Raw genomic sequence first — 23,921 nt, forward strand, 5'->3', positions numbered from 1 at the left:
TCGAGGAACCTTCATATTGCTTTCCACAATGGTTGAACTAGCTTACATTCCCACCAGCAGTGTAGGAGGGTTCCCCTTTCTCCACATCCTTGCCAGCATTTGTTGTTCTTAGTCTTTTTAAAGCTGACCATCCTTACCGATGTGAGGTGATATCTCATTGTAGTTTTTATTTGCATTTCCCTGATTATTAGTGATGTGGAGCATCTTATTATCTGTCTGTTGGCCATCTGAATTTCTTTGGAGAGCTGTCTCTTCATATCCTCTGCCCATTTGTTAATTGGGTTATTTGCTTTTTGGGTGTTGAGGCGTGTAAGTTCTTTATATATTTTGGATGTTAACCCTTTGTCAGATATGTCATTTACAATTATATTCTCCCACACTGTAGGATGCCTTTTTCTGCTGTTGATGGTGGCCTTTGCTGTACAGAAAGTTTTTAGTTTGATGTAGTCCCATGAGTTCATTTTTGCTATTGTTTCCCTTTCTTGAGGAGATGCGTTTAGAAAGAAGTTGCTCATGCTTATATTCAGGAGACATTTGCTTATGTAGTCTTCTAAGAGTTTTATGGTTTTATGACTTACATTCAAGTCTTTAATCCATTCAAGATTACTTTCGTGTATGGGGTTAAACAATAATGCAGTTTCATTCTCTTGCATGTACATGTCCAATTTTGCCAATACCAGCTGTTGAAGAGGCTGTCATTTCCCCATTGTATATCCATGGCTCCTTTATCGTATATTAATTGACCGTATATGGTTGGGTTTATATCACAGCTCTCTAGTTTGTTCCATTGGTCTATGGGTCTGTTCTTGTGCCAGTACCAAATTGTCTTGATTACTGTGGCTTTGTAGTAGAGCTTCAAGTTGGGAAGCGGAATTCCTCCTGCTTTATTCTTCCTTCTCAGGATTGCTTTGGCTATTCGAGGTCTTTTGTGGTTCTATATGAATTTTAGAATGATTTTCTCTAGTTCATTGAAGAATGCTGTTGGTATTTTGATAGGAATTACATTGAATCTATAGATCTCTTTAGGCAGGATGGCCATTTTGACAATATTAATTCTTCCTATCCATGAGCACGGGATGAGTTTCCATTTATTGGTATCTTCTTTAATTTCTCTTAAGAGCGTCTTGTAGTTTTCAGGGTATAGGTCTTTCACTTCCTTGGTTAGGTTTATTCCTAGGTATTTTATTCTTTTTGATGCAGTTGTGAATGGAATTGTTTTCCTGATTTCTCTTTCTGCGGGTTCATTGTTACTGTATAGGAGTGCCACAGACTTCTGTGTATTAATTTTGTATCCTGCAACTTTGCTGAATTCAGATATTAGATCTAGTAGTTTTGGAGTGGATTCTTTAGGGATTTTTATGTACAATAGCATGTCATCTGCAAACAGGGACAATCTAACTTCTTCCTTGCCAATCTGGATGACTTTTATTTCTTTGCGCTGTCTGATTGCTGTGGCTAGGACGTCTAGTGCTATGTTGAATAGAAGTGAGGAAAGTGGGCATCCTTGTCTTGTTCCGATCTTAAAGGAAACGCTTTCAGGTTCTCACCATTAAGTATGATGTTGGCTGTGGATTTGTCATATATTGCGTTTATTATGTTGAGGTTCTTGCCCCCATACCCATTTTGTTGAGAGTTTTTATCATGGATGTTGAATTTTGCCAAATGCTTTTTCAGCATCTATGGAGATGACTGTGTAGTTTTTGTCCTTCTGTTTGTTGATGTGGTGGATGACGTTGATGGATTTTTGAATGTTGTACCATCATTGCATCCCTGCAATAAACCCTACTTGATCATGGTGGATGATCTTTTTTATGTATTTTTGAATTCTGTTTGCTAATATTTTGTTGAGTATTTTCACATCTATGTTCATCAGAAATATTGGTCTGTAATTTTCTTTGTGGTGTCTTTGCCTGGTTTTGGTATTAGAGTGATGCTGGCCTCATAGAATGAGTTTGGAAGTATTCCCTCTTCTTCTACTCTTTGGAAAACTTTAAGGAGGATGGGTATTAGGTCTTCACTAAATGTTTGCTAATTTCAGCTGTGATACCATCTTGTCCAGGAGTTTTGTTCTTAGGTAGTTTTTTGATTCCCAGTTCAATTTTGTTGCTGGTAATTGGTCTGTTCAGATTTTCTGTTTCTTTCTTGGTCAACCTTGGAAGGTTGTATTTTTCTAAAAAGTTGTCCATTTCTTATAGGTTATCCAGTTTGTTAGTATATAATTTTTCATAGTATTCTGTAATAATTTTTGTATTTCTGTGGTGTCTGTAGTGATTTTTCCTTTCTCATTTCTGATTCTGTTTATGTGTGTACACTCTTCTCTTCTTGATAAGTCTGGCTAGGGGTTTATCTATTTTGTTTATTTTCTCTTGCTTTCATTGATTCTATTGTTTTATTCTTCTTGATTTTATTTATTTCTGCTCTAATCTTTATTATGTCTCTCCTTCTACTGACTTTGGGCCTCCGTTGTTCTTCTTTTTCTAGTTTCATTAATTGTGAGTTTAGGCTGCTTATATGGGATTGTTCTTCTTTCCTGAGGTAGGCCTGTATTGCAATATACTTTCCTCTTAGCACGGCCTTGGCTGCATCCCACAGATTTTGCGGTGTTGAATTACTGTTGTCATTTGTCTCCATATATTGCTTAATCTCTGTTTTTATTTGATCATTGACCCATTGGTTATTTAGGAGCATGTTGTGAAGCTTCCATGTGTTTGTGGGATTTTTCATTTTCTTTGCATAATTTATTTCTAGTTTCATACCTTTGTGGTCTGAGAAACTGGTTGGTAAAATTTCAGTCTTTTTGAATTTACCGAGGCTCTTTTTGTGGTGGAGTATATGATCTATTCATGAAAATGTTCCATGTGCACTTGAGAAGAATGTGTATTCTGCTGCTTTTGGGTGTAGAGTTCTATAGATGTCTGTTAGGTCCATCTGTTCTAATGTGTTTTTCAGTGCCTCTGTCTCCTTACTTATTTTCTGTCTTGTTGATCTGTTCTTCAGAGTGAGTGGAGTGTTTAAGTCTCCTAGAATGAATGCATTGCATTCTATTTCCCCTTTTAATTCAGTTGGTATTTGTTTCACATATGTAGGTGCCCCTGTGTTGAGAGTATAGATATTTATAATGGTTATATCTTCTTATTGGATTGCCCCCTTTATCATTATGTAATGTCCTTCCTTGTGTCTTGTGACTTTCTTTTGAAGTCTAATTTGTCTGATACAAGTACCGCAACTCCTGCTTTTTTCTCTCTGTTAGTTGCATGAAATATCTTTCTCCATCCCTTCACTTTTAGTCTGTGTGTGTCTTTGGGTTTAAAGTGAGTCTCTTGTAGGCAGCATATTGATTGGTCTTGTTTTTTTAATCCATTCTGTATCTTTTGATTGGTGCATTCAGTCAATTTACATTTAGGGTGATTATTGACAGGTATGTACTTGTACTTATTGCCTTTGCAGACTTCAGATTCGGGGCTACCAAAGGTTCAAGGTTAACTTCCTTATTATCTAAGAGTCTAACTCAGCTCACTTAATATGCTATTACAAGCACAATCTAAGGGTTCTTTTCTTTTTCTCCTCCTTTTTCTTCCTCCTCCATTCTTTATATATTAGGTGTCATATTCTGTACTCTTTGTCTGTCCCTTGATTGACCTTGGGGATAGTTAATTTAATTTTAGTTTTGCATTTGCTTAGTAATTAGCTCTTCTACTTTCTTTACTTTGGTTTTATTACCTCTGGTGACAGCTATTAAACCTTAGGAACACTTCCATCTATAGCAGTCCCTCCAAAATACGCTGTAGAGATGGTTTGTGGGAGTTAAATTCTCTCAGCTTTTGCTTATCAGAAAATTGTTTAATCCCACCTTCAAATTAAATGATAATCTTGCTGGATAAAGTAATCTTGTTTCCAGGCCCTTCTGCTGCATTGCATTAAATGCATCATGCCACTCCCTTCTGGCCTGTAAGGTTTCTTCTGAGAAGTCTGATGTCAGCCTGCTGGGCTTTCCTTTGTATGTGATCTTATTTCTCTCTCTGGCTGCTTTTAATAGTCTGTCCTTTTCCTTGATCTTTACTATTTTAATTACCATGTCTTGGTGTTGTCTTCCTTGGGTCCCTTGTGTAGGGGGATCTGTGGATCTCCTTGGCCTGAGAGACTATCTCCTTCCCCAGATTGGGGAAGTTTTCAGCAATTACCTCCTCAAATAAACTTTCTATCCCTTTCTCTCTCTTCTTCTTCTGGTACCCCTATAATGCAAATACTGTTCCATTTGGATTGGTCGCATAGTTCTCTCAATATTCTTTCATTCTTAGAGATCCTTTTTTCTCTCTGTGCCTCAGCTTCTTTGTATTCCTCTTCTCTAGTTTCTATTTCATTTATCGTCTCCTCCACTGTATCCAATCTGCTTTTAATACCCTCCATTGTGCTCTTCAATGATTGGATCTCTGACTGGAATTCACTCCTTAGTTTTTAAATATCTTTCCGTACCTCCATTAGCATGTTAATGATTTTTATTTTAATTCCCTTTGAGGAAGAGTCATGAGGTCCATGTCATCTTTCTCAGGGTCTATATTAATTTTAACTTTGTGCCAGGTTTCTTTGGCATTTCATATTTGTATATGGCACCCTCTAGTGTCCAGAAGCTCTACTCTCTGGAGCTGCTCAGCCCCTGAAGCAATGTCGGGAGTCACAGGGGAGTGGGATTGGTGCCTGGGGGAAGTAAAGAGCTGTTTCCTGCTTCCCAGCTGCTATGCCTGTCTCCACTGCTTGAACCAGTGGGCCAAGCACACAGGTATAACCTTTTGTCCCAGAGCAGCTGGATATGCATCCCTGCTTTCCACAAGTGGCTGGAATCTCAGTCTCTCCAGGAATTCTTCCTGTCTTAGCTTTCCAACCCCATAATCACGAGAGTATCATGAAAACACCATGAAATGTAGGTTTGTGCTCCCAGAGCAGATCTCCAGAGTTAGGTATTCAGCAGTCCCAGGCCTCCACTCCCTCCCTGCTCAGTTTCTCTTCCTCCTGCTGGTGAGCTGGGGTGGGGAAAGGGCTTGGGTCCCACTGGGCCACAGCTTTGGTACGTTACCCTGTTCCATGAGGTCTCCTCTTTTCTCCAGGTGTATGAAGTCTGACACAGCCCTCTTTCTTATTGTTCTCTCAGGATTAGTTGTATTAATTATATTTTTGTATTAAATGCAGTTTTAGGAGGAAGCTTCTGTCTCACCTCTCATGCCACCATCTTTAATCCTCCCACCTGACATCTAGAACTGGTGGTCTCCAAATTCAGAAACTGAATTTACAATTTGCTTCAACTATTAATCTTTGTTTATTTGATTCCATAGATATGTCCCTCATTAAATTATCTGACTGCTCACATTGTATCTAGGCCTGGTTGGGAGAAAATTTACCCACAAATGTACTTCCTGAAATAAAATATCTCCTGTACATCCTCTCCTAAATAATCATGAGGATATGTTTGCTAATATAGCAATGTTGTGCCTATGTAAATGACTTTTTAGATGGATGATAGCCCATTTGAGTTATTTACTTGGTTAAATCTTGCCTCCTGGGAATGTCTGCTCCTGGGACTCTTTCAATCCTTGGCTATTATTCTCCCTGTAGTTATCACATTAACCCCTCTAAAGCACTGCATACTCTGGAGGGTTTTAAATGTCTTTTGCCAACCACTCATATGCTGAATGGTATCCACTAGGATGAGACAACTGAATGGAATCAACAATAAACACACAAATAATAAGGTCTTCCAGCCTGATAACTCAATTAATAGAAATTGCAAATATGTGAATCTTTGGCCTGACTATATTGACAGTGGAAAACAAGAGTAATGCTATATGGTTGGTCATATCCTCAGCCTGCTAAGAGAATGATGAAAAGAGAAAAATTGTTAAAATCAACAGCAATAGAGACCAGCCTTGAAAATTCCCTGAGCAAACAAAACCAGTTTAGTCATACAAACAAGACTTAATTTAGCTTATTTTGCAATACTAACTTGACCTGGGTCATTTCTTGCTTATGCCACTGGATATCATAGGTAAAACATAAATTGTGTCCCAAGGTTGATATGAGGTAACCACTTCCCAATTTGCTAATATTATAACCAAACACTGTGAAGAATGAACAGTCAATGCTCTCTCACTATGTAAGAAGTTGCTTTATAAGCACATACCCTGGAGCTCTCACTGTATGTTTTGGTTTGAGTGTTCCCAGTTTGCAAACTATCTTTTCAGTGTGTGCATAACAAACTTTTACTAATTTCCATTCAGTGATGCATTGGCTTTACTTCTATAACTGATGAAGTTTTGACAAAGTGTATATATCAAAGAACATAATAGCTAAATATATGACAAAAAATGATAAACACAAGAGGAACTTGATAAAACAATTATAGTAGAAGACTTTAATACTTTATTTCAGAGTTGGACAAATGTGGTATATAGCAAATCTGGAATGATATAGGAATTGAATAAAACAATCAATAAATTTAATAGCTGTGTATAGAATCTTAATATACTTCAAAGAACAAAACTTTTTTTGGTATTCATAGAATATTTATAAAAGTCACTCATATTTGACCACAAAGAAAACCTTAAAAGATTCTAAAACCTACATTCTCTGATCTTTTTCCATTGAAGTTGAAAATAAATACTGTAAAGATAACAACTATCCATACACAGAGTAAATCAAACCAAAGTGTCTATGAAGCAATGAAAAAGAGAATTTCTTAAAACTAAATGTCACAGTGAAAACTGTACTTAGAAGAAATATATAACTTAAATGTTTTCATTATTAAAGAAACTACTATAAAAAATAAAGTAGTTTTTAATCTTAAAAATTTAGAAAAAGAGCAACAAAGTAAATCAAAGAAATAAGGAAGAGAGTTAATTAAGATTAAAGCTAAATTGAATGCAATAGAAAAGAAGTAGAAAGTATAAACAAATATAAAGCCCTCCTTTGCAAAAGATAAATAAGATCTGGCCTGATTCAGAAAAAAAAAAACAAAAAAAGAGTAGATAAAATTAAGAATTCTCAGAAATGACAAGTAGAGGAGAAATTAAAAGTATTACAAAAGAAACCTATGACAACAAACTGGAACCTAAGGAAAATGGGTGATTTCCTAGTAAAAATATGAATTTCCAAAATGGATCTTGAAATAAGGAAAATATAAATAGACCACTTGGCATTGAAAAGCTTGAAATGGTACTTAAAAGCCTTTCATTAGAGAAGACCCCAGGATTACATGGGTTCATAGCTGAGTGTTAGTTAACCCTTAGACAATTCTGATGTCATTTTAAATGGTCAAGGCCTAGAGGAAAAAAATACTCTCCTCAATTCGTTTTAAGATTTAATATCAAAGCATGATATAGTTGACATATTTCACCTAATCTGAGATGCCAATGATTATAAAATTCACATTGTTTTACATAACAAAATACTTAGCACTTAGAATGTTTATTTTGAATTTACCGAAAGCATTGATTTAAGCTTATTTTAAAAGATTGCTTATCTTCTATCACTCTTGTGAACTCATGGAAAACATCTTCATACTCATACTCAAGCTCTTCTGAGTCACTCTTCAATTCAAAGCTGCTGATGTCTGTGTTTTTCCATATACTATTGTCCTCTATGCCATCCAAAGCATTGGTAATACCGCCTTTCCTGAAAGGAGGGTCCATTATTGTCTTGTTTTTATCCCAAACTGCTGACGTTCACTTGGCAGGTCTTGCTCTTGCTGCAGGTGCCAATGGAAGGCTTCAGACAAGCCCACACAGGTGCAGGCAACGACAGCTATGTCATGACTTAGGCCTGACTGACAGCAATTGTCAGCTGCATCCTGACTTCAGAGATATGAAAACATGAAAAATACGTAGCACCAAATTGGTGAAAAATAGTACAAAAACAGAAAACTATAGACTGTGAGTGCAAGCATTCCAGATAAGTCACAGGTGCAAGCATTCTAGATAAATTATTAGCAACCAGAATCTTGCAATATATCAAAAGAATAATGATTGAACACAGACTCTCACGTCTTAGGAGTAGTAGGGTAATTAACAGGAAGAGAAATTGAGTGAAGGTGGTCAAGCCCTGACTAGAACAGTACTGGTGTCACTTTTTTAGAAAAAAAGTACTTGACCAGGAGCCCTGAGACCTGAGTTATAATCCTAGTTCACTTTGTATCTATGGGGATTGGACCAGTATGTGCCAGTCCCTGGGTCTCAGTGTCCTCAAGAAAAGGAGGGCATACCCAACGTTCTTTTTGGCTCTGCTATCCTGGAAGTCCATGAGGCTAGGACAGTGTCTCATCCACCAAGAATCCAGTCCGGGGTTTGTACAGGACTTTGTGCAAGTCAAACCCTCAGTCACTCAGAAAACTGGTCACACTGCCCAATAAATCCTTCTTCTCTTTAATTTCACACAACTGTACAGTCTAATCACAATTCATATGGAAAGAAAAAATTACCAGGTTCCCTTCCCCAACTTATTCCAGACAAATATGCATGTCCTGGCTCCATTCTGAACCCCCATAAAATCCTCAGAAGGCCCTCTGTGCAATAGCCTTCAGTAAGAGTCACAAGACCAGGCCTTGAACTTGTTTTTACTACCCCCTCAGAGCTTTCTCACACACTCACTCTCTCTTCCTGAAGCCTCTTATTCTCCTCTTGATACTTCTTTTATTTAAAATGAATTTACATATACTTATATACTTATTTATTGTGCAAAAATATACAAAGCATAAAACTTACCATTTTAACCATTTTAGGTGTACAGTTCAGTACCATTAAATACATTCACATCATTGCATAACCTATTAACTTTTTACATTAAAAAAATTGCCACATGCCATTAGAACAAATTCAAATAGCACCTAAAGGTATCAAAATAAAATGATAGTCTCCCAGTCATTGATTCCAAAGGAAGTCACTCTTAAGTTTCTTGTGGATCCTCCCAACAATATTGTTGGTCTATATCAGTGTTTACATTTTATACAGTAAAAACTTTCAAAATACTTACATAAGCAGTTTTTTATTTTTAAGGGTTGATGTACATTGTGCTGCCCCTTGCTTTTTTCATGTAACAAAATATCATGTCAACACATAAGAGTTCTACCTCAATCTTGTTGTTTTTAAATGTGTGATTATGAGATAATTCATTTACCCAGTATCCTATTGAGAGCATCATGTTGTTCCTAGTTTTTTGTTGCTAGTTTTTTCTTGTTGTTTCTGTTGCTTTGCTAGTACAAATAAAGCTGCAATTACCACCCTTGTATATATGATTATCATACATTAGCTACTATATTATATCTGTAGTTTCAATTCCTAACTGGAATTGCAAGATCAAAGGGAATGTGCATGTAACTGGTTTATTTTAAGACTCTCTTCTTGGTAAAGTACAAATGTGAAGTGGTTTTTTTTTTCCACTCATGGCTTTCAACTATGTTATGTTGAACACCTTTTGGGCTCTTAAGGGAATCTTGAGCAGATTCTATAACTTTCCAATCCCTTTAAAACTTCAAAGCTGATTCAAAGTTCTCCCTTGAGAGACTCAGAGGGACTCCTTCAATGATAGAAACAGAGATGGGGGAAAAGGCAAGCACCTGACTTTAAACATCTCTTGCTGGCTGTGCTGCTTCTCTGGCTAACCCAGGCCGATGAGTGATGTTATTTGTGTGGCAGGCATTCAGACTGTGAGTTCTCTGAAGGTGTCCTGGGAGGCCTCCCGCTCTGTTGCACAGTTCCCTGACATGCACCATGCGGCTCTAGTTCAGCCTCTTGTACCCCCACCTTAGCTTCTATCACTGGTGTTCTTCACTTCACAGCTGTTGTTCTCTGATTGGGTGATCTTCTTGGATGGAGTACCAGCAAGATAATTCAAGCCCAGATTCCTTTTGTAGGGTCCCCTCAATCCATAGGACGGTCAGGTGTCCTTGCCACACCATATCAAGGGAAACTGCCTGCTGTGTGCTTTCTTCAGCTCTTTTCCCCATATCAGATAAGCACAGGGGAAAACAAACCTGTCTCCGTTAGGGCAAGAAATGTCTACCCGCCTTTCCTGCTAGCATCCCTAATCTTTATTAGTGATTACCTTGGCATCCCACTCACCTGGACTCAGGGAAGGGAAAGCATCCCTCCCTCCTTCCCCCAGAGAAGAAGGGGAAAGCCTCTCACTGTGACCACTGTGGTCTTTTCTCACAAGACCAACACTGACCATTCTTCCCCATTCTTCTAACATTGACTTAGCATGTCGTTAGAGTGCTGTTGATAGTAGTCATGCCAGTTATGCTTCCTTCCAGAAGCCTTAGGGAAGTGTTTGACCCCATCTCAAGGCACTCAGTTGATGGCTGTCTTGAAAATTTATACATATCTGGGTTTTCTTATTTAGTGGTTTGTGGTGTCCCCTTTGGATTTTAAATATAATTCAGGACCAGAAAAGTCTCTTTCAATTTCTTGTTACATGCGTTTAACTACTCCCAAATTACTCTCCAAAAGTAACACCATCAACAGCATATGGGAATGCCTTCCATGGGTTTGCCCCAGCCCTCCCTAACACCCCTTCCAATCTCTCTGCAGACCGCTTTCTGCAGAACCAAACCTCTCAGTTTACTTTGTGTTCTGCAGGAGCAGGAAGAACATGAAACCAGATTGGAAACGCAGAACTCCAATCCCCCTGCTATCATATGGTTATTTCTTATGTAGACGTTGGATTATTACATGTGGAAATGCTTGACCTTTAATAATTAGCTACAGAATGATGTCTTGCTTCTGCCAGTCCAAAAGCAGGTGCTACCAGAAGGCGGTGGTTTATTGTGAATATGGGGCTGGGAGGGTGGAGGAGAAACGAGCATTCCTCGAGGCCAGTGTTGAGGTGCTTAGGGAGAGACGCTAGCAGAGTGTACAATAACATATTTGGCTGGCCTTTGTTGCTGGGTCCTGGGAGGCAACCTCTAAAGTCTTTGGGATTTTCTGAGTGACTGGAGTGTCTGTTATTCATGGTCAGCCCTCAGAAAATACCTAGAGTTTATGCTAATGAAGTAACTCAGGATGGGGACTAGCCATGCCAGAAAGACGAACCGTATGATTAGAGAGTTGGGTTTTATAGGATGGGTTATGTGGCTCAATGTCAGGAAGGAGAAGGATCTGGAGACTGAGCGGGCAGTGATTCAATCAATCATGCCTATGTAATGAAACTCCAATAAAATTCTGTATACCAAAGCTGGTAAGCTTTCCTATGCATTGCATATTATCACACGCCAGTCAGGAAGTCAATGTGTCCTTGAGGATGATGGAAACTTTGCTTTTGAGGTCCTCCCAACATTGTCCTGCATGTCTCTTCCTTTAACTGGTTTTGATTTGTTTCTTTTTGCTATAATAAAACAGTAATTTTAAGTATAGTATTTCTTGAATTCTGTGAGTCATTGTAGAGCATTATCAAACCTGAGAGGACAGTAGGAACCCCTAAATTTGCAGCCAGCAGGTTAGAATGTAGCTGGGGGCCCCTGAACTCTTAGCTCATGTCTGAAGTGAGGGCAGTCTCGTGAAGGACTGTGTCCTTAACCAGTGAAGTTTGACCTAACTCTTTGTAGTCAGTGTCAGAACTCATACAGGGAGAGAGAATATTTAGGTAAAAGTTGGAACTCTAAAGTCCAGTTACTCTTTCTGTTGTGAAAAGTCTACTTCCATGCCATAAAGAGTTTAGAAAATTACTTTCCATCAGTTCTTCAATTCATTATTGAAGAGTCAAAGAGCCCTGTAGCTTAGCAAATAGATTATCCACCTGCAATGTCTTATCCCATCTCTGCTCTGAAGACTGGGCCCCATGGGACTACTTATACAGTCCAGGGGAAGAGAACAGTAGGTTCATCAAGTTTATAAGTTATTCAATTTTGTGTCCTTTTCTGAGAAACTACAACAGTGCTTCCCTATGATAGATACTCAAAATACTAATAGTAGTAGTTATAATAATAATAATTTAATGAAGCTCAGGAAGGTCCTATATAATGGCTAAAGATGGTGGCTTGAGAATCATCAATTTATGGGTTAAAAATGAATAGACTGGGCCAAAACGATGAAGAGTGAAAGGAGATGTGATAAAAGTTTGTGAAATCATGAAGGGTGTGCCCAGGGTAAGCAGAGAATGCTTACTCTCCATTAAATGTCAAAGTATTTAAATCTTAAAGCAGGAAAATTTAATACAAGCAGTATATGCAGTGGATATATGGACTGAGAGAATCTATTACTCAATGAAATAGTGTAAGTTAAAAAAATCAAAAGGGTTTAAAGGAAACTCAAGAGGGACAAACCAATATCAATTATGCTTAAGAAAAAGTAAGCACTTAGGGGATTTATCATAATTCCGAGGTCATGGAACAGGGCCAAGCATTCATACAATATGTGCTGAGGATTCACTCCAAAAGTAGAACCCTCAGTCGAGTGGTTAATGGGGATGACTCAGTCTCATTTCCCAAAAGGAGGGGACCCATTACATCAGATGCTCAGTTCAGCCTGTTTAGGACTCTCTGGGGCTCATCCAATCGTCAGGTCATGCTGGAACTCTTGGTCCTGCCCTCGAATATCAGTTTATACACCCCAGAAGAAATCATATCAGTTTTCCCTATTGAGTCCCCAGCAAACTTCCATTTCCACTGGCACTCTCACATACTCTGGTGGGAAGGGAAACTGGACACATTTTGGCAATTTGTCATTACTTATTGAGGAGTCCAGCTTCAGGTCAAAATCCTATGTATGAAATTTCAGACCCAGTCATAGGAAATTATAAGGATTTGCCCTGTAGGCCTCCTGGGGAGCAGCCGCCCTCTCCATACCAGACCTGATGCACTGCCACTGCACTGCAATTTTCTGGAGGGAGTTGCAGTCAAGTATTCATCCCTTCTTTTCCCCACCCTCACCAGCTATGTTTGTATATATATCTACATTCCTCATCTACCTGCCACCACTCAGATCCCTCCTTACTGGGGACCTTGGCTGAGTCACTTTTTTCCACCCCGACCCAGTACCTTTCCACTACTCTACCTTCCCTCTCTCTCCCTCCCCTGGTCCACAGGTCCATAAAGAGGCAGGGCTTCTTGACAGTGAGTTGACTCCCCCAATGTACTGCATTCACACGAAAAGTTTCCAAAATATGTACATTAACAACCTAAATGCCCAGAGATAAGGACTGTACAAATAAATTTTGGTGCATCCATAAGCTATAATACTATGTAGATATTTTAAAAAATCGTAACGGTGAAAAATGAAAAATTATAGGTGGTTCAAAGAAGCATCTACTCTATATTTGCATTCATGTTAAAAAAAACTTGCAGAAATTATAGTTACCAATGGTTACCTTCACAACATTATCAATGGTTATTTCTGGGTGGTGAGAGAATGCATGTTTTATTTTCTTGCTTTTTTCTATTTTCTAGTCTAGGATGACCATGTATTATTTCTGAAACAAGAAAAAACATGCACACCTCTTGAATGAGCAATTTTATAACTAGGAATTATCTTAAGAGTATAACTTTAATGTGCAAAGGTTTAGGTAAGTAATGTTTATTGAAAAGTTGTAATAGTGAAAATCTAGAAATAACTCATTTCTAGTGTTACAAAGTTTCTTTAATGTTAATACATTCATAATTTATAATATTAGGCAAGTAAATTAAATATTTAATGACCTGAGAAGAGGTTCATAATATATTAATAGGTTAAAAGAAAAAAGAAGGTTACAGAACAGTGCATTTCCATACCTTTTGACCCCAAAATTCCACTTCTAGGGAAAAAAAAGAAACAAATGTAAATATCAGGACTGTGTCATTTTAGTGAAAAATTAGAAGCTACACAAATTTTATCAATGGAGAATGCTAAAACAAACAATGGCACATTCATATAAGGTACTACTAAGTAACTGTAAAAAGAATGAAATAAATTCCTATGAGCTAACATGAAAAACATCATGATATATTCTTAAGTGAAAATATACCTGTATGGAGGGATTATGAAGTACATTCTAAATTCTATATCTCTATAGTGTTTTAATAGCTTTATGATAAGCATCTATAAATTTTATAATCAGAATAAAAAGACTTTCAAAAACATTTAATATGATATACATATGTGCATAGTATAAAATCTAAAAGAATATTTTTCAAAATGTTGACAGTGGTTATTTCTGGGTTGGTGATTTTTATTTTGTTATTTTTGATATTCAATAATAAAGATTTTTACAATAAATGTTATTTTATAATATAAAAATTAAAACTACTTTAAATTTTAGGACTTTCATTTAGTTCTCATTCCTAATGATCCTGAATGCCCTGCCCAGGGCTTGCCCTCAGCTCCTAGGTTCCCACTGTGGGAACTTCTCACAGACAGAGGCAGCTTAGTTAAAAAGCAAAAAAGACAAAGAAGACCATTCACAAAGTCCACATATTTTATGATTCCATTTGATTGGAAGCCCAGAATAGGGAAATTTATTTATATAGGAAATAGATTAGTGGTTGTTTAGGGTTTAGGGGTGGCACAGAGGGGAAAGAGGGCTAGTGGGTGATTGACAGTTAAAGGGAATAGGGTTTCTTCCTTTTTTTAAAAAAAGTCTTCTTTTATTTTTTATAGATAATATATGCTATGCATTCTCTATAAATATAATGGTCTCACAGAATTTTATATTTCAAGAAAACTCAAGAATGACCAGAGCCATACTTTTTTATCATTCCCATTTTTCAGAAGAGGAAACAGAAATCAGAGAACACGTAGAGTGTGTTGGTCACATGACTCACAAGTGGAGGCAAGATGTCTGCTGCCGCAGTCCATGCCCTTTCTGCACTAGCTGCTGGGGATGGGCTAGAAACCATCTTTCCTCCCTCTATAAAAAAATTGTCAAAGAACATATATATAACAAGATTTACCACTTTAACTATTTTTAAGCGTAGCTTTCTGTGCATTTGGTACATTCACATTGCCGTGCAACCATCACCACCATCCCTCTCCAGAATGTTTTCATCTTCCCCAACTGAAAATCTACACCCATTAAACACTAACTCCCCATTCTTCCCTCCTATCCCTCCAACCCCTGTTGAGCAGCATTCTACTTCTGTCTTTATGGATTTGACTACTCTAGGTTCCTTCCATAAGTGGAATCATCAGTATTTGTCATTTTGTGACTGGCTTATTTCATTAGCATAATGTCCTCAGGTTAGTCCAGGTTTTAGCATGAGTCAGACTTTGTTCTTTTTTAAGGCTGAGTAATATTCCATTGTATGTAAATACCATATTTTGTTTATCAGTTCATCTGATGATGGATGTTTGGGTTGCCTCTACCTTTTGCCTGTTGAGTATAATGCTGCTATGAACATAGGTAAACAAATACCTGTTCAAGTCCCTGCTTTCAATTCTTTTGGGCATACCCAGAACTGGAATTGCTGGATCATGTGGTAATTACAAATTTTATTCTCACCAGTTGGTGTTTCTTTTTGAGATAATGAAATTACCCTAAAATTGACTGTGGTGATGACTTCACATATCTGAGAATACACTAAAATCTACTGAATTGTAAAATAAATGGATGAATTGTATGTTATTTGAATAAATAAACTTTTTTTTTAAGCAAAAATGACATTTGCTTAAGAGCACTAAGGCTGAGCCCCTCTTGACATCCATCCTCAAGAAGGCTGGACAACGAGCAAGTTTCCCAACCTTAAGGGACTGGCAGTTTGTGTTAAATGTGCTGGATTCTAGTTTCAGGGAGTCTGGTGATCACTAAAACTCTCCCTCTGGCTGCACGGAGCCACAGTGGATTAAACATCTGATGACGAAAGTGGGTTGGAGAATGTCCATTTTATTAATTTAATTATTCTTAATAGTTTACTTCTGTTTCCCACAGGTGTTCCCCTCTGTATCTTGTTCCTGCCTGTCTTGTGGAACTCACTGTCTAACAAGTGAGGCCAAGGAGACAGTTCCCTGCTAAGTCTCATAATGGCAACCCTTTCAACGGCCTCCCATCATCCCAGGAAGCAGCAACAAAAGATGTCTCTTACCTTTTAAAGGCTTGCTGGGGAATTGAAAAGTTGGGTGAAGAGTCATTTAGGTGCATGACTGTAACAAGAAATAAAAAAATGACCTAACAATAATCTACTAATTACTGTGACTCAGTGCCTTTGGTTCACACAAGACCAGTACCCACACATGTAAGGACCAGAAGTCTTCCCACTCACCTATAGGAAATTATTTACTTGTGTTTCTGAGGCAGTTTTTACCCGCTGTGCTATTGGAATTCTGGAGGCAGCTGCCTGTCTCATTCAAAGATGCTGATGCTGCTTTTACTTCTTGGGAGGGGTTTCTTCTCATTGGCATCATCTTTACGTTTTTAAGGCATGTGCCTAGTGTTCATTTGAATAGTCACTTCATCTCTCTGGACTTCTTTCTTCATTGCTAAAATGAGAAATTGAACTGGTATACCTCCAAGGTCTTTATAGTTCTGTGATGGTATACTGAGTAAATTATAGACAAAAGTATTTGTTTGGGGGGACATTTTATTTTTCTTAGGGAGGTTTGCCTCTACAAGGACCATTTTTGTTCTCTACTGACACGTAACCATTAGACTCTACTGCCTCTCATTATGTCAGCAAATGAGAAACCACGCAATCTAGTTTCAGTATACCTATCCAGTTATCTGTCATTGTTCTCCTAAAAGACCCCTTCTGTTCTATCAAAACAGACTGCTTGCCTTGATTCCTGCCTCCAAGCTCATGCTCATGCTCCTTCCTCTACCTGGAGCATCTTTCCCTATCACTGTCCCTTGAGATCCTACCCTTCTTAGATGAGGTCAAGTTCCCTTTTCTCTGTGAAGATTTCTCTGCATGGTCCCTGAATGCAGAAACCATTGCGTATTTCTATATCCTTAGCATCTGTCACAAAACCTTGAGTCAGAAAATGATTTCAAAATAGTTGATGATAATATTCTCATTTGAATTGTTATTTGTGTAAATGTCTTATCTGCACTACAAAACCACAAATTTCTTGAGGGCAGGAACCACATATATAATTCTTTGACTCCCTCATAGCTGCCAGCAATGTACTGTCCAAAGTGAATCCCAATAACTAGAGTTTGAGAATTGGAATCATATCCCTATTGCCCCTGAGTTCTAAAGTATAGAAATGGCAATGCAACAATCAGGCAATAGTCCCAGTATCAGCTTTTTTTTTTGTATCATTAATATAAAATCACATGGACAACATTGTGGTTACTAGATTCTCCCCACTATCAAGTCCCCACCACATCCCCCATTACACTCACTGTCCATCAGCATAGTAAAATGCTATAAAGTCACTACTTGTCATCTATGTGCTATACTGCCTTCCCCGTGCCCGCGCTATATTATCTGTGCTAATAATAATTCTCCTTATTCCCCTTCTCCCTCCCTTCCCACCCATCCTCCCCAGTCCCTTTCCCTTTGGTAACTGTTAGTCCATTCTTGGGTTCTGTGAGTCTGCTGCTGTTTTGTTCCTTCAGTTTTTGCTTTGTTCTTATGCTCCACAGATAAGTGAAATCATTTGGTACTTGTCTTTCTCCACCTGCCTTATTTCACTAAGCATAACCAGTATCAGCTTTTTATGGTAATGCTGGATTAGAGAATACAACCAGATTAGAGGCAAAATGGTATCTTATGCCTCCCCATATTGAACTTGGCCACCAAATACAGACAGAACTTGTACAACCCCAGCCTACCTATAGGAGCAGGTGCTGCTCCAGCTAATCTACTGTACAAAGAAGAGAAAAATGCATATCTTCTGTGGGTAGCATCATTCCAAAAGAAAGTCAAGGAAGGGCTTGGCCACGTGAATGCAATGATATTTTTCCTAAAACAATCATACAAACCATTCTACTTGCTTAAGAAACAAGTGGGAGCTGAAATCAAGAATGCTTTTTCCCTAACCCTTCTGAGAAAGCAAAGAACTATGTTTTGGACCAAGATAAGAAAATGAGGAAAACAAGAAGTTGGTATCCCTTCACATCTGTTAAGTATTTGTTGAAAAAATAATAACAAAAGAATAAATGCCATTCTGACAACAGTGCATTCTTAGAATGGGTCATTCAAAAACTGCTACTGATACCTTCTAGATACCCGTATAACTTGGAGCCAGCTTTTGGAGTCTGAGGCCAGGCAGGGAGCATCAGGAATGTGAGTTGGATACTGAACCTCAATGCCCAGTGTTACTAGTTGGTTAAAGAGGGTGAGGTCTGGGTATTCTAGTTGATTTCAAGTCAATTTCAAGGTAAAACTTCTGGAGCTTTATTTTGAATGAACGTTCCTTCAAAAATGAAGGAGAAATTCAGTCATTTCAAGAAGAGGAAAACTGAGGGAGGTGGTGGCTAGCAGGCCTGACCCACAGCAAATGCTAAAGGGAGTTTTTCGTGCTGAAATAAAAGGATACTAGACAGTAACTAGAATCCATGCTAAAGAGCACTGGTAAACATAACTGCATAGGTTATTATATAAGAGATATAAATCTGTACTTCATTTGCAACTCTTCTATCTGATTAAAAAGACAACTGCATAAAGTGGGAAGTTAATTATAAACCTGAGCTGATGGATTTATAATGTATAAGATAATGCAGGTAATATTTGTGTGCAAATAATAGCACAGAGGAGGGAGGGGGACATGGAGTATTCTGGAGCAAAATTTGTATATGCTATTGAAATTGATATTACTCCAAATTAGATTATTTTAGAGTTAGATGTTTAATTACAATTCAGATGTTGCCCAGGGCAACAATTTAGAAAATAGCTGAATTTTTATGACTAAAAGGGATTAAGGACAATCATTTTAAAACACTCCCAACTTAAAAGTCAAGATTCAAGTTTCTGGGATGGGGAGTACATTTGTTTGAGTGTGGGTCATGCCCACTATCATAGTCAGAAGAGTGGGGTGCTAAGATTAGCAGACTTCTAGAATTGCATCGGAGGGACAGCAAGAGGCATTTTTCCTAAAGGAGTGGATTTGTGGCAGAAAAAAATAAATGATGACCACTAAATGTGTTAACAATTTGTTAACCAGAATTCTGATTAATCAAAATGGTCTATTTAATGTGACTCTGCCCAATAATAATATATAGAAAATGTGTACTATACTACAAACACAAGTATATTTGTGAATGGGGCAATGTAGATTTACAGTGACTAAGTATGGAATGAAGGAGTAGGATGGTATGTCAGAATCTGGAATAAGTTGTGAAATACTGAAATAGAAGATTGGTTGCCCAAGGAAGTTTGAAACTGCAAAAGCTATTTTCATTTCTTAAGTGCTGTATTGACTCTCATAAAAAAGCATGTGAAATTAACTTGATGTCAGCTTGAATAAATTGTAATTGGTTTAAAAAATGCCAAACAAAACTAAGAGATAAATGAGATTGGAGAAAGTACTTGTCATCCATTCAACACAGTAAAGAGTTACTATCTATAATATACAGAAAATTCTTACATTTTGAAAAGAAAAAGACCAGTAACTCAACGTGTATATGAATAAGCAATTTACAGAACAGAAAATCCAAAAAGGAAAAAGAGAAAACATGAGCGGCTTCGTTAGTTGTCAGTGAAATACAAATTAAAAGAACAACACCCCACCACTATTCACATATTGGAATGGCTAATATTACACAGAGCAAATTGTTACAGCCTTTTAGAAGGTAATCTATTATCATTTTAAATAGACCCATCTCATATCTAGGACTCAGTCCCTCAGAAATTAAAGTTCCAGGGCATTTGGATACACATATAAGGATGTTTATTGAAACAGGGATGGCAGTGGCAATTTTTTTTAAAAAGAGCTTGAATGTCATAAATAGGGGAACTCTTGAATCAATTCAATACATCCAAAACATTGTGCAACCTCTAAAATAAAAGAATTAGAGCAATACTAGTTGAATTGGAAGGATTTTTATGACTTATTGTTTAATGAGAAAAGCAGGAAGCAGAGAAGTATATATGCTATAACTTATTTTGTAAAATAAGAATAAGATAACATGTATACATATATATGTGTGTAAGTATATAAAGTTATGCTAACATGCTTAACTTTTTAAATAGTTGAGAGTGAGGGAGAATAGTGAGGGGAAGAGGTCAGGTAAGAAAAGACAAGACTAGAAAAGAGGGTGTCTCAAAGAAAACAGCCTACATGAAATGATTCCATGTGGGTATATATATATGGATGGGCATATACATAAAGAGATTCATGGAAATATCATCACTGAAACATGAACAGTGGTTATTTCAGGGTATGGGGGTTTATTTCCTCCTTTATAGTTTTATGTATATGAATTTTTACAATAATACAGTTTATACACAACCAAAGAATGGTTATTCATTTTAAAATGTGTGTGTGGCCAATTGCCACAGGGGATGAAGATGAGTCAGAAACATACCTTGCCTTGCAGGCCCTGACAGTCAGTGGGGAGACAGGAGGACACAGCCAGCTGCAACAGAAGCACAGCATGCTGGGAAAGAGACATTAACTGACCTCGCAGATCTGACTGGGAGAATCTGGAAGAACTTCATTAAAGGAGAAGGCATTTGAGTTGGATCTCGAAAGCTTGGGAGCACTTCAACAGGTAAAAGATGGGGAGAAATCCAGGGTAAAGGAACAGAATGAACAAAATAAACAGGGCCATTTAAAAAAACCTGGGGTGTATTCAAATAATGGCAATTGGCCCAGCTTTAGTAACTGGAACACAGGTGTTGATTGAACAGAAGGTTGGAAAGGTAAGCTCCAACAGTCGTGAAAGTGGTTGAAACTGTATTCCAGTTGCTGAGGGGAGTTACCGCAGGTTTGTGTGGAGGGGGGCCAGGAGTGGGGAGAATGTTTTGTTTTGGCAGAAGAGTGACATTCTTGGGTCTGTGCTGGAGGTGGGGAGATACAGGAGGCATGAAACCGAGTTAGGAAACGATTAAAATGATTCAGCCCAAGGTAATCAAAGTCTAACAAGAGCAGCAATGTGGGAATGCAGAGGAGGGGAGAGATTCCAGAAACATTTCTGAGGTAAACAGGGGAGGCCTTGATGGAAGATCCTGGCAACTGAGGGGGTGGGGACTGGAGGTGGGAACCACATTCAAAGAATGATTCCAATATCTTGCAGAATACAGACGGGATGGTTAGGATAGTTAAGGGCATAGAGAAATGCTCAGCTATACTAAAAGCCCTACAGAGATCACAAGGTCCAATCCTCATTCTAGAACCACAGAACCCAAGATCTGATTCTGACTCTGAAGTCAGGTGTCCTCAGGAAAAGATGACCCCACCAGCCTTCTTAACTAGAGCAGTAGGGAAGGGGCAGGATCAAATCCCTCCCCTCTGTTTCTGCATGTTCCCAGGGAATGAGGGGTCTGGACGCAGTCCGGGGTAAAATCTCACATACAATTCTTACCCTTGGGAATCCCAGCTTTTTGCTCACTGGCTTGAGAGAACCCTTGGCTATCCTTCTTTCTTCCTCTTATTTTTCCCTTCAGCAGAACCTTTTCTGTGAGAAGACTTCTTTAGGGTAATATCGTGTGTAAGACATCCCAGAATGCCACTACTGTCCAGTTGGAGAGGGAGAAGGCCCACGTGGCTTTCCTCTGCTATCCCTTCGTCAGCGGAAGGTTTCCTCAAGGCAGTAGTAAAAATGTGGCATTTCCCAAGCAGCATAAAAAAGTGTGAGATTTTGAACTCAAGTAAATGAAAATGTAAAAAGTCTAGATAGATTCCCATGACCCTTTCCACGTCTCCCCTCACCCTATGACTTCAAGGGGTCTTAAATACAAAGGTTCAAGCATATTTTAATGGGTGGGCATCTTGTTTGTGGCTTTTTAGTATTCCTGCAAAAAGTAACATTCTTGCCTTTTTGATTCTGAAATAAGGACAATTGTAATGAAAAGAATGTGTAGACCCCAGAGAGGATACTAGGAACTAAAAAAGAACACTCGCGGGGAGCCCTTCCAGTCTCGTTACCGGCTTCTGCGGCCGGGAAGCGGCGGCGAAGGGAAGGCGCGGGGGAGGGAGGGTCTCGGAGGCCGGCGGCCGAGGGCGGGGCTGCCCGGGAACGCGGCGGCGGGGCGAGGGGGACGCGCGGGGGCGCGGCGGGCTTGCGGGTGGCGGAGCCGCGCGGGAACCGCGGGGCGGCGCCAGGGGAGGGGCGCGAGGCGCGGCCCGGCCGGGACCCGGACCCGAGGCGGCCTCCCGGGCACGTGCACCCGGCTCAGACACCGGCGGCGGAGGCCGCCGTCCTGCCGCCTCCGCGCCTGGCTCCGGGATCCCGGCGCGGCGATGGGCGCGGCTCCCGGCCTGGCCCTGGCCCTGGCCCCGCCCCTCCCCGTGCTTTCCAGCCCCGCGAACCCGCGAGAGACCCGGGAATCCTGGGCGTCCTGCCGCCCGCCGCGGGCTTGGCGCTTCTCGGCGGTCGGGGACCTGGTGAGGTGAGCAGCGCGCCCTCGAGGAGCCCCCGTTCGGGATGGTGTAGGACCCCTCTGTGGACACTATCTAGCCACAAAACACCAAACACTTAAATTCTACAGAAAGGGGAAAGGGGGGAAGGGCTGTCTCTCCTTTCCAGTATCTGGGCGGTTACTTTGGAAACGTTGAAGAAACTATCTTAGAAACTGGAGGCGAGCCCGGGGTCACGCATCAGGAATGCCAGTGGCAATTTCATGAGAGCGGGGCAGGGGGAGACAGTACCTTTATTAGGTGGGGAGAGGGGCTATGGCCGTTCCGTTTTGTTGAATGAGCGACAGACTGCTGAAATGGAGAGATGCCAGACAGATTTCCACGGCATGTGGACATCCCAGAGCCTCGTCGCCGAGCCTGTCCCCAAATCTGCCTTGCAGGGGCACATTCACCCCAAGGGTCAGGAGGGTAGGACGGGCTCCCTCACTGGGATTGTGAAGTTCTGAATAGAGAAAGTTTATTGCTCTGCGGTCTGTCTGCCCGGGAACTGCAGCATCCTCGTACCCTGGCCAGCACCCATTTCCAACTTAGCTCTATCAGAACTTATAGAGGCCACTTGTTAGAACTCGGTGTTTAAGTGGTGTGTGTCTAGGTGTCCATGCGCTGCTGCGGAATACAAACTTTGTTTTCCTCTAACATCGAGTGTTGTTATTACCAGTTCAAAGTAGAAATCTGTGGGGAGAGAAGTCATGGCATGCTCTTATTCCCTTTGTTGGTTTTCTAGGTATACATGCATGAACAATAGGCAAATTATGTCCTAGCTTATAATGACATGCCTTTCCTGGTGCAGCCCTTTAAACCAGAATATAGAGGATAACATTAAGTTATTGCACCCCTAGATAAAAGTGAAAGCTTTTCAAGCCGGGCTGAAAGCTGGAAAAATTGTTGTTACGTGGCATTAGGCAGCAAGGCCTGCAAAGGAAAACTAATTTTTCTTCAACAATGGTGAAATTCAGCCCAGACAGCCTCCCTGCAGGCTGGGAAGCAGCCAGGCTTGTAGAACAGTAGCTTCTTCCTTTGCTGCGGTTGGAGCAAATGGGTGTGGAGATAAATGGCTTAGGAGGTGATTGCATATGGTGTGAGACAGTTGGAGTCTGGAGAATAAAAAGCTTCTGCAGTCTTGGCTTGAGTTAGGGATCTCTCGGGAGCGGGATGATGGCTCTGTGGTCCCTGTTTTGCCAACCGAATGCCACTTCAGGGCCACCGCTGTCTCTGGAGTGCCTCCTGTATTTCCCCTTCTCTTTTACCACTAGCTTTTAGCTTCTCCCTCTTCCCCAATTAAGTCGAGAGTTTAGTCTGGTCAGGGGCAGAATTGTGGTAGCCTGGGGATAGAGAACTTCAAGTCTAGTGAAAGCAGAATTGTGGCCTAGTAGAGAACCAGAGGGTGGGTGGGATGAAGCCCCCCAACTTCCAGTCTAGAGGGCTCTCAAAAGAATGGGAGAGTAATGATGG

At 39.7% G+C, this 23,921-nt stretch overlaps 2 protein-coding genes across 5 annotated transcripts in view; both read left to right on the forward strand.

Moving 5' to 3' along the window:
• LRRC58 (leucine rich repeat containing 58) overlaps positions 1–16,106 on the forward strand; it is a 45,987-nt gene extending 29,881 nt beyond the window's left edge. Inside the window, exon 4 of one of the 2 annotated variants that reach the window (XM_073231583.1) lies at positions 15,877–16,106. In XM_073231583.1, the coding sequence (XP_073087684.1) occupies positions 15,877–15,935 (59 nt within the window). In that variant the 3' untranslated portion in view covers positions 15,936–16,106. The remainder of the gene's footprint in view (positions 1–15,876) is intronic. The other variant, XM_073231582.1, reaches the window with a different exon arrangement.
• Positions 16,107–20,437: 4,331 nt separating this feature from the next.
• GPR156 (G protein-coupled receptor 156) overlaps positions 20,438–23,921 on the forward strand; it is a 113,705-nt gene continuing 110,221 nt past the window's right edge. The window contains exon 1 of one of the 3 annotated variants that reach the window (XM_073231584.1): positions 20,438–20,601. The gene's annotated coding sequence lies outside the window, so the exon portion shown is untranslated. Of the gene's footprint in view, positions 20,602–22,153; positions 22,442–23,921 lie in introns of those variants that run through there. The other 2 variants (XM_037013243.2, XM_037013242.2) reach the window with 2 other exon arrangements.

This window comes from Manis javanica, chromosome 3 (assembly GCF_040802235.1).
Source record: "Manis javanica isolate MJ-LG chromosome 3, MJ_LKY, whole genome shotgun sequence".
NCBI classification, from domain to species: Eukaryota; Metazoa; Chordata; class Mammalia; order Pholidota; family Manidae; genus Manis; species Manis javanica.